At 42.6% G+C, this 11,081-nt stretch overlaps 1 protein-coding gene across 2 annotated transcripts; it reads right to left on the bottom strand.

Annotated features, from left to right (window-relative positions):
• Positions 1 to 734: 734 nt before the first annotated feature.
• MED4 (mediator complex subunit 4) lies at positions 735 to 9,633 on the bottom strand. Of its 2 annotated transcripts, XR_001414551.1 has the most exons (9): positions 9,448 to 9,633; positions 7,100 to 7,166; positions 6,585 to 6,755; positions 6,183 to 6,240; positions 5,138 to 5,224; positions 4,288 to 4,419; positions 1,351 to 1,568; positions 1,152 to 1,195; positions 735 to 1,097 (listed from the first exon to the last, which is right to left on the bottom strand). XR_001414551.1 is itself a non-coding variant. In XM_014966224.1 (7 exons), the coding sequence occupies exons 1-7, from the start codon at positions 9,558 to 9,560 to the stop codon at positions 1,396 to 1,398; spliced, it is 801 nt and encodes a 266-aa protein (XP_014821710.1). In that variant the 5' UTR covers positions 9,561 to 9,633; the 3' UTR covers positions 1,157 to 1,395. The 2 variants fall into 2 exon arrangements, 1 of the variants encoding a protein (XP_014821710.1); XM_014966224.1 differs by lacking the exon at positions 735 to 1,097 and having other exon boundaries at positions 1,157 to 1,568.
• Positions 9,634 to 11,081: the final 1,448 nt, after the last annotated feature.

The raw sequence follows: 11,081 nt of genomic DNA on the forward strand, positions 1-11,081 counted from the left end.
CGGACAGCAGTAGTTGAAAGACTGAGCAAATAAAGAAGTACCTGGTTTATCAGATACTTCCAGTATTTACAAAATGGAAAAGTGGGGAGAGTTGTGATCTGTGCTTCAGGAACTGCCCTCGTTGCAGGGCAGAAACCTGTAACTGCCACGAGCAACAGTTCACATAAGTAACCCTCTGATCAAATTAGAAGACTGAAAAGTAGCTGTCATAAAATGACTCCTTAAGCAAAACAGAGCAAGGAAAGGAAAGCCAAGGGAAGTGCCTTTGGAAAGATGAAAGAACGTTGTAGCTGAGGCAGGAAATGCAACTGCTGAAGTAAACAAATTAGCAGGTTCAAAGAACTGAAAAAAATATAGATTACAAGAATAAAGAATCTGGGAGCACTTTGAACTGAAAGGAGCTGAACCTGCAGCGTTCCCCAAAGGGTGTCATCTCCAGAGTCCCAGGATGCTTAACCAAAGTATCACTGAAGTCTTGGAATGGCCACTCTACATCACTGCCTCGGGGTCTGCCTAGTTCTGCGCGTACGTGAGAAGGCTCAGCTGAAAAGGACAGACTTCCAGGTCCTGACCACTCAGCTGCTCCTAATACTGACTTGGCATTTTGCAAAAGGGAAAGCTGAGTACAAACTTCTGAAACTTAATCAGAATTCAACCACATACTGGGATAAAATGTGCTGAGTACTGGTTACACAGTAACCCATCTAAGATTTAAGTTTGCAAAACGCAACATAACAGTTACATCAAAGCCGAGTTTATTTATGACAAATCATTCATTATATATTACAATAATTACAAACTTTTTCTTTTTTACACCTTTTTGCCATATTTTTGTTCTTGGCATACAGAAGATGATCAAGAACATGTGTTTAGGCAGTAACAAAAGAAGATATTAAAATTACAAATTTCATGCCTCATTTCTGAGAAAAGGCTATCAGCAAAAGAGTGAAGTTACTAACAAACATACAAGGGGATTCCCCTTACACCTTTTTTTCCCAGGAACTTTTGTCATCTAATGTATAGTAAGTGTATATATATATATATACAGCACGTCTCTTGTAAACATACACATTCACACATTTACATAATCACTGGAAATTTGACATCTCTCCTCCAGCAGAAAGCTCCCAGTCATTTTACGTGAACATCTATTTCTCCTCCAGCAGAAAAGCTCCCAGTCATTTTACGTGAACATCTAATGGGGGAAAAAGGAAAAAAAAAAAAGGTTCTAAAGTCCACAGTTTTAAATCAGTCACCCTATTTCTGAGTCAGCTGTTACCTTCTCCCTACAGAGGGCCGCCAGAGTAACAAAAGGATATTGCTGTTTGTGACAAACAGCATCCAACCTACCTTCACCACAGGAAAGGTCTACTGGAGATACTGTCTCTCTTGTACCTAGTCTGAGTCACTGCTGCTGCTGGAGGAGTCTGTTGACATAACTTCTACATCATCTTCATTCTCTTTATTGTGTCCTGGAGGCTCCAACATAAAGTCATTACTATGATTAGGAGGTAGCATGTTCATTGACATATCACTTGACTGCCAAGGGTACTGAGGAGCGAGCACATCTGGAAAAAAGGAGCAAAATCAATCAATCAATCAGCTTCGTGTATTAACAAATTCAACTAGACAGCTCAACCAGAACTCCAGTTCAAAATTAAAACAAATCTTAAAATCCTTCCTGAATTTTGGACAGATGAAGCCCTCCACTAACAGCTGGAAAACATATCTTAATTGATAGATCATTCTATCACTGTAAAAGCCTACTCTGCCAGACCGACCTATTTATGTAGGTGGCTCTTGATCTCTCATCACTCCACTTCAAAACAGTATATATTCACACAGAGCTTTTCATCTTCAAAGCACAGTTTGAACTGACTTAACATTCACAACCGCTGGCAGTAATGAAAATGGTCACCCTCTGTCAGTATGCAAAAATAGATGAAAACATTAGATCAAAAAAAAATACTTAAGGCAGACCATGGAAATTCAGAGTAAAAGGTTTTATCCAAATTTGGTGGAAACACCTTCATTATTCTTTTTCCAACAGTAAATATGGTGGGTGCATCACTACTACACAACCAGTAGCAGATACTGGTAAAGATACTCTGTCTACAGACATCAAGTATCAAGAGATAGTTGAAAATGGCACCCATTTCAAAACTTCAGTACACATCTATATGCCATTTCTGCTCCCTTCCTTTTAATTTAGGCTCACTGCTGTGCTTCAGTTTTTCTCCACTTATTACGAGGCACTGTAGCTAAGTCTATCCCACAGAAGAAACCAGCTGTCTCCTGCTTGTAGCAAGAATTAAAAATAATTAGGCAGAGTCAGAAGTGAACAAAAGCCCAACCACATGGGACTTAGAGCACAGAAAGAGAGGGCAGGGGGTCATAAATGGTAGACTTCTTCTCACTCAGGTGCTGCCTAGCTCAGAAGCACCAGACTCCACGCACATTGTAGCTTCTGATAAGTCTGTAGACACCTGAGATTCCACATGGCAACTACAACCACAGCCCCCCCCCACCAGATGGATTACCAACTGTACAAATCCAACCCACCATCAGATGTGAGGATGTAATGTAGCCTTTGTGCCAGTTCTGTGCCCGCTTCAGGAAGACCAACAGTAGTACCAGGTGATCTCATCCCAGCTGTGCTGAGGCTAATCTGCTTTATTTGAAGCAGCTGAGAATGTAAGCCAGTGTCTTAGGTCCTGTGGCCATGCTTCAATGCCGGACCAGTCCACTATTAAATCAAGCTGTGCTGCAGTTTCAAAGTTTTGACGCTACCAAGCAGCCCAGTGGCTGGCTTGCAGACTCAGCATGGAGTCAGTAACTGGTCAACTCTCCACACAGGTCTCTAAAAGGACACATCCCATAATTAGCAGTCTCAGGAGATGCCTCCTCCACACACCAACAGATTCAAGATCCCTACACAAAATGCCAGGACAGCCTCCAGTTTCTTTTAAATGAAGTTTTGGTGTTTCCCTCTTACCTGACAGTCTAGCAATTAGACGATTTCCCCTGACATAGGAGACCCAGATTCAATTAACAACTTAAACTCCTTAAATAAAGTCCCACATTTTCCAGCTTCTCAAGGAAAAGTCTGAAAGAGTGGGATTTCAGTTCTTACAGAGACAGCACTCAAAAGTAAAAGGAACAACTCTGCATCCCCAAAGGCAAAAGAGCCAGCCAGAGAGGGCTCTACAGAAACAACTCCGTGGGGAAAACACAACCTTAACAACTCCCCTGATCGTATTTCAAAAGAACAGAAAAGATACGTGGGCCCATCATGAGCATTTCCCTGGTAGGTTGCTGTGAACAGATGTCAGGGTCCCTCTCCTATTCGGCTCACTGACCCATTTGATCCAAGGCCAAAGGTTTAGAAAGTGAGATCATGCAGAACTTCAAGTCACTTCCCAAGAGGTGGTAAGAGGATTAGACAGATCATTGGAAATGCTAAATCCAAGTTTGCTATTTCTCCATATTTTTTTTTAATAAATTCAGTACGATTTTTGAAAACAACCTTCCTGCAATACCTGCAAGTGGCCTAACAGACACGTCAGAACTGTTACGGAACTCCTATGAATCCAAACTAAGAATTTTTCCACAATTTAGTCTCACCGTGGTGGATTAATGCTGCACAGGTACAGAACCACTGAATTCTTGGTGTAGTTACTGTAACTTACTGCCAAATTCTATTTTAGCATGAATGAATGAATCCCACTAGCCAGTGGGAGTGCACATTTCACTAAGCAATTACAGGATTAAAGCTCGATTCCTACACTCAAGGTACTACCTCACCAGTGCGATGTCTTTTCAATCCAGAACTTCTAAACAACAACAACTTCTAAACAAACAAAGATATAGAGCTATATAGAGCTAGACTTAAAGAAAGGGAGGGAATATGCTCCTTTTCTTTTGAATGCACCTTTCCCACTTCCATACTTTGTCATCACTGCTAAGGAAAGTTTGCTTTGAAAATTCTGCTTTTAAATATGATCTCATATCACTTAATTTACAGCAATTTTAAACAGGTGAATTGAAGGGTAACCGAATTTTGTTTATATTGACTTAGTTGTAGTGTCTGCAGTATGATTTAGCATGAAATAAAATGAGGCAATTTCTAATTGTTAATTTTATTCACTACATGTTCGCTGCTAGGGAACAACGTTAGCCATAATGTTCATTATTTTAACTTTGATTTGCCTTTGCTAAGGGAAACATATAATTGCTATGACTGTACAAGGAATAAAGTAAAGCAAAACAAAAACGAGTTTCCCTTACCTGGCAGTCTGCCTGCTGCAAGTGCATCCCCTGGTAAGTGTCCATTAACTCCATTGGTGGATGGGTTGTTCATCTGACCCAAGAGACCACTCCTCATTTCCAGATCAGTAGGATATGGCCTACGTGGGTCCCCTTTAAAAAAAAAAAAAAAAAAAAAAAAAAACACCACAAAGATATGTTTTTAAATTGTCTTGCAGACATTAACTTTTTCTTCAGTGCCTAATTTCCTGACCAAAACCCCATACGGTGATTGTTGAGATCAACTGCTTTGCTGAAACCCAACTTTATGGCTTTCACTTAACTTTCTTTGCTCATTCAAACTTGTCAGAAAAACTTATCTTTGCTCTCCCTGCTATTTCACAGCTAAACAGCAAGGACAGGAATTGGGAAAAAAAAAAATAAAAAAAAAAAATTTCATTTTGGAAAGATAGATAGTCCCCAAAATTGAAATGTGACATAATGAAAATTCTGCTTCTGACTCCACCAACTACTAACATTCTCTGTAAAGAATACTATAAGGGGCAGGAGAAGACACAACCAAGCACACATTAAGACCTTTAACATACTTGGTTCTAACTTATAACTGGGGAGAATACTGAGGGGGAAAAGGCAAACAAAGGAGAGCAGAGAAGCCCAGTCAATGGAAGCAATCAGTTTCATAGCCTTTTGAAGATATACTTACAGTCTACAGGACTTTGGATACCAATTTTTTAAAAAAATATTAGATATAACAGCTGAAAACTATTATAATAAACTACAGTGTTTTTCACTATATAAAAGCATTGTAAGACCAGATACTGACCATGCTTTATTACAAAAAAAATCCTCTTGTGATAAACATGATAGTTACCTGGTACCCATGTCAGAGGAGCACAAACAGCATTGCTAGCACTGATCCTATGGGCATATTTAATTATTTCTTCAGAGGAAATGGCACCTGGAAAATGAGAAGGAAAGATACTACATTCTCAAGAAAATGTATCATTCAATTCTTTTGGAATATTTGATGCTAATATTGAAAAGATTGAGAATGTAATTTTGTCAAACATTAGGAGCCTGCTTCAAATGCAATGACTGCTTTGAGGATTCTTAGATTATGCAAGGATGAGCTTTGCAGCAAACTGATTTTCCAGCTACGAGTTCAGTACCTTCCATGTCAACAGTTCTTCAACCTTGTGAAAAACACAAACTAATCTCTTCAGCAGCGTACTTGACAAGCACAATTCATAAGAAAACTTCAGCACCTTCTTTATTATGGAATTTTCTGTAGTCAAGAATTTTTTTTGTTTGCTTAGTTATTGCAGAACACACGTAGCAGTCCTTCTAAATATGGGCCCAGATTACACTAATAGAAACTTTATGAAATTCCTGGGTTTTATAGATGAAAGAGGTATAACAAAATGATAAAAGACACTGTAAAATAAAAAAAAAAAAAAGAAAAAGCCTCTCACAAAAAACAAAAAATCTGTTTAGCTTGGTAAGTGCCACAGAGTGCCAGGAATTACTACAACTACAAACCAGTATCAGCAGCTAGTCAGTCTCTCAAATACAATGCACACCCACATAAACATTCTTTCCGTTTCCTCAGCAGACCAAGTGAGGCAAATTGGTGAGACAGGTAATCAAAACATAGTACTGTCACTCCAAGAAGAATGTTGAGACACTTGAATTTGAATTTAGTATTAAGATATTTGCCACAAAAAGTAATTCATTCCTGCCTTTATTCTGAAGAAACGGTTCTAGCTTCATAATGAAATAGAAATTTGTTTACACACAAAGCATCCAAAATCTGTGACAGCAGAACTTAAAAAAAATTCAAATAACCCTAAGTTGAGCTCACTAGCAATTTTCTTTACAACTGCATTTATGTACTATGTACAATCATGGATACTCACCTTTTCTTGCCTTTTCAATTGATTTCAGTTTTTCCTTTGCTTGATAAACAGCTGTTGCCTAGTTGTAAAAAAACAACAAACTAAACCAAACCTTCAATGCATTTGTACACATCTACTTTAAGTAGGCTGCATTTAATTGCATTTTAAGAGAGAAACTATTCAGTGAACATTTTCAAAATATAGAGAAGTAAAATAGGTTTGGAAAAAAATTAGCATTATAGAACAAAACTGAATACCATGTTAACTTAACAGTATCTGACTACTGAAAAAAAACCCAAACCACCACACTCTTACGAAGTTTTAAATATTTAAATCTCCTCAAACTAACAAAACACTACTTTCCCCAGAACCACCTTTTTCACAAGTAGATGCTCAAAAACAAACATATAATTATGAACTTACCAGTATGTGTTCTGCTTCTTTTAGTTGTTTCTGCAGCTGCTGAATATCATTATCCCTCTTTTCTACTACCTTTTCTAAAAGCTGCATTTCATGATGGATTTTCCCCTGATCAACTGCCAGCTTCATTAGCTCTTGAAACTCTCCATCTCTCTGTATCAGCAGTTCCAGGATCTATTGAACAAGAGTTTTGTAGAACTTTTAATTTAGCTAGAACAACAACACACCCTCAATCGTGCTGCTAAGAGCAACTGACATCTATTGAAGTATAGGAGTTTACATGAGAAATGAAACAAAATTTCTTCCTCTGTTTGCAGAAACAGCCTATGAAGCATACAGCAAATGAACAAACAGCAACATGAGGACCAAGAATGCTTTTGTAGTGGGACCAAAACGTCATCATCACCATTAGCCTGAGTGCAGGCAAAGGCAAAAGGAGAAAGAAAGGAAAAAAGGAAAAAAACAGAAGTAAAACAACTTGCTAACCCAAAGAAATACAGTTTAGAAAGTGAGCTTACCTGGCTCTCCTCTCCTGGTTGTGGAAGCTTTTGGTTTCTTGAAATTGCCAAAATTTCAATTAGTTCCCTGAAAGGAAAACTCTGTTTGCACAATTTTCTATGACATTATTTGTAAATCACATCACATCATCCCAAAATTGTCAGAGTACTGATATCACTACAGAAGTATTTATGGAATTGAGTATTTTATAGTTTTGTAGTATAGTGTTGGCAGGGATTTCTCAACTAGGAGTAATTCTGTGAATAGTCTGATGATTGCAGCACATTTTCATTGAGCTTATAAATTGCTCGTGCATTTGTACTCACGGAAAGTGCTACGTTCCTGCTGAACTACATAAGATGTGAGCAGAAGCTGAGAAGAAACAGCACAATGAAATGCATTCATATTTTACTGCTCTTGCTTGTTGCATGAGGGCATTAAAGTTCTCTTCACTATTTTACTTCTTTACTTTTCCTCCATATTTTCCCAACAGAGTAAGTTTCACACTTGGGTTTAGAGCAATTAAGTCTACACTTTCAAACAGCTAGAGTGTGTTGTGAAACCACAAGTATTTCCACAGTGGTGTATCAGTGGTATATCAAACTCAAATACCAAAAAGCAGTAATATCCTGGTGCTAGGTTGGAAGTGCTTCTCAAACAAACCTCTTGATCAGGCTTCCAGGTACCCATTTACTTTGCTACCATTACGAAAAGCTAGCGAGAACCTCAGAGGGGACTCAATAAATGACAAGAACACTGTGCAAAAAGGAATTTTCTGTAAATTCAGCAAACTTATTTGCCCTCTAAGGCTATGGATGGCAGTTCAACACCAAGCAAGAGTAACACTCCATCTGAAGACACTGTCCTTCTTTGCTTGGTCCAGTGCAAGCAGCACAGTGGGATGTACCACGAACACATCAGTAGGGCCAGAACCTTAACACAAAAACAGGTACTTTTCAAAATGTCTGAAAAAGCCCCTCACCAGTAAAGCTCTAAACAGCACCTTGGTCTATGCTTCTTGGTCACTTCTGAATGCTAAAACAATTTAAAACAATTAGAGAATGAAGAAACTTGTCATCATCACTAAAGCTTTATTCTACCTCACCAACACTGAGCAGCAGCAGCAAAAAAAAACTGTTATAAGTAGGTCAACTACTGCCATCAAGGCTGATGTCATGGAGGGCTGTAATTCTGTCCTGTGTTAGCTGGACAATGCACAGATGCAGACTCAGAACTACACAAAGGCTAGAGCTTAGACATGTTGCTTAAGTTTTGCCCCTGCCACCAAGACAGTACCCATGACTGCAAAAGGCCTAGCTCTATGGTGCTGCGACACTTCGCTCATCAACAGGACAATTCACTAAATGCTGCTGAGGGTTGCTCTGGATTCATTATGTCAGAATATTAGTCCCAAGATTTAAAAAATAATAATAATAATAATAATTTAGATACAGAGCAAGTCTTTTTTTAAAAAAAACATGTTCTCCAGCAATCCGTATGTCCCAATAAAATCTAAAATTGAAAATAAAACCTAGCCAGAAACAAAAAAAGCAACTGGCCAATATATTTTCCTTGTCCCACCAGTGGTAATCATACAGTGTGAGCCAGCCACATGGGTAGTGGGCGTTTTTCCCTCTGAAAAAGTTTTCCTAAGCTCCTGTTCTCCTCCAGAGGAGAAAAATAACTAAGAACCGGTTTGGCTGCACTGCCCTTTGTGCCCCCATAACACGGGGGACAACTTGGACAAGGGTTATCACTCCAGCCACAGGAGCATGGACGAAATATCTGAGCGTTTGTTATCACTCCAAAGACGAGCTCTGCAGCCTGCTGGGAGTGAGCCTGACACTAACACAGGCAATGAACACACCGGCCTAAGTCACCAAACACCCCGTACAAATTTCTGACCTGAGCGTGATTTCTAGCGAATAATGAACAGCCTAAAATCGGGGGTGGGCGGCGGGGGCGTGCGTTTCACAGGAAATGCAAGTGTCAACCACGAGAGAAAGGCAAGAGGAAGGCTGAGGAAGCTCTCCTTATGCTCTGGGAATAGGAAATCAGGCGCCGCCGACTCTTTCCTGTGAAGAGGAGGGCAGGCCCGGACCCAGCCCCCCGGGACACCCTCAGTCCCCTCCCGCCGGAGCCGGCCTGGGGACGGCGGGAGAGCGGGGAAACGCGTGGGCCGGGCCCTGCTCCCGCCCCGCGGCCCAGCGAGGCGTGGGGTCAGGCCGACCCCCTCCCAGCCCGACCCCAGAGGCCGCCGCCGCCGCTCCTCTCGCCGCCCCCGTCGCAGGCTCCGCGCGCACGTACAGCGCCCAGCGCCCTCTCCCTTCCCCCCCGGCCCATCCCATCCGGGTACCGGGAGCGGTACCTGGCCAAGAGCTCGAGATCCTCCAGCGCCGCCAGGAGCCGGTCCCGGGTGCTGCTCCGCTCCCCACCTCCCCCGGTCGCGGTCGTCGTTGCCGCCGCCGCCGCCGCCGCCATCACGGTCGCGGGGCGCGGACCCGTGAGAGAACCTCCACCTCCCGCCGCCGGCGGCGCCAGGCCCCGCGCGGGCCTCCCGGCAGCGCCCCCCTGCGGCGGAGGCGCCGGTTGCGGACGCCGGGCGCATGCGCAGGGCGGGCCGGCAGCCGGGAGGGTGGTCCCTCTCCCTCCCCTCCCCGTGCGGCGCGCGCGGGGGGCGGGAGGGTAACGGCCGCCGTGAGGCGCTGAGGGGTAACGGCCGCCCTGAGGAGCGGAGGGGCTGGGGAGGGAAGGGCTGGGCGGCGGTGGTGGCGGGGGAGGGGATGAGCGGTGCTCGTCGCGGCCAGCCGTGGGCGTGAGGGGAAAGGAGGTCACATCTGCCTCGGAGAGGGCCAGATGCGTGTTTGTAAAGGCCCTCTGCGGGCGCTGGCTCGTTACACAGGGAGCTGCGCTTGTTGGTCTTCTGAGTGCATTTCCAGTTGCCTGGATTTCCACAGAAGAGCCTCTAAATGAGACACAGGTGTACGCTAAAGACACAGAAAACAAACCGCAAAGAAAGGGCTCGTGGCCGAATTGCGTCTTAACTTTTCTAACTCGCTGTCCGAGGGATCCTGATGTCCAAAAATGGCTTAGGTGCTCAGTGTCAGATGGAGGATGAAATGTCGCTTTACTAATGGCTAAAGAAAGTTAAGTGGCCGACGCTGGAGATGTAACAAAGCCCTGAGTTTTAAGTCAGGCAGAGCTAAGAGCTCCTTTTATCTAGGCTGGCTGTCCCCTAAGTGACAGAAGCTAGTGGTGACCTGCCTGACACGCTGATGCTGCCAGTGCTGACCTGGCAGCCTGTGGAGACTAAAGGCAGCTTTGCATCCATTACAGAGGTCTGCACAGGACGATCGGGGCAGGTAACAGATGCAAATCCTGCCCTTGATCCTGCCAGCCATCAAGCTATAATTTAAAAATACTCTTGGTTTGTTGTTTTTTTTTTAATGTTGGGCTGGTGCTGTAAACAGGCCTCTAGCTCTGGGTGGGGTCACAGTGAAGCCAGTGGAATTTTTTATATTTGGTGATGTGATGAGACAGAGAAGAGCCAGGGTGGAGGGCAGATAGGAGACCACTGGATGAAAGCTTATCTGGGGCCAGGGTTTATAACCAGGGCAAGCACTTCCGCAGAAGAGCAGCGAGTCCCCAGACCCCACAGTCTTCTGCTGTCAGCAAGCTGCCGCAAAACCTGCCAGCAAACAGAGATTCTCTTCTCTCCTGATTAGAGAATGCACTAGATGAATAATAACACCGACCGCTCTGCTATTTACTCTGATTATCTTTTTACCTTCTGCTGTAAGTATGTCCCTGAGAAATTTACACTTAAAAAAAAAAAAAGGCAAGAAACTCATTAGTCAGTGATTCTTTGAATTGTGGGTTAAATAAGCAATTCAGCATTATGAGATTTTTGATAAAGCAATGAGATTTGGCAACCCTGAGAAGAAGAAAACTCTTCCAACAGGAGTTATTTAAAATTCATTTACAATATACAACAACTCTTAA

This window comes from Calidris pugnax, unplaced genomic scaffold, assembly GCF_001431845.1.
Source record: "Calidris pugnax isolate Ruff unplaced genomic scaffold, ASM143184v1 scaffold20, whole genome shotgun sequence".
Lineage (NCBI taxonomy): Eukaryota > Metazoa > Chordata > Aves > Charadriiformes > Scolopacidae > Calidris > Calidris pugnax.

Coding starts and splice junctions, on each gene's coding strand:
- MED4 (XM_014966224.1), bottom strand. CDS start 9,560: ATGGCGGCGGCGGCGGCGGCGGCAACGACGACCGCGACCGGGGGAGGT. Junction 7,167..9,447: donor GATCTCGAGCTCTTGGCCAG/GTACCGCTCCCG, acceptor TTTTCCTTTCAG/GGAACTAATTGAAATTTTGG. Junction 6,756..7,099: donor AACCAGGAGAGGAGAGCCAG/GTAAGCTCACTT, acceptor CTTGTTCAATAG/ATCCTGGAACTGCTGATACA.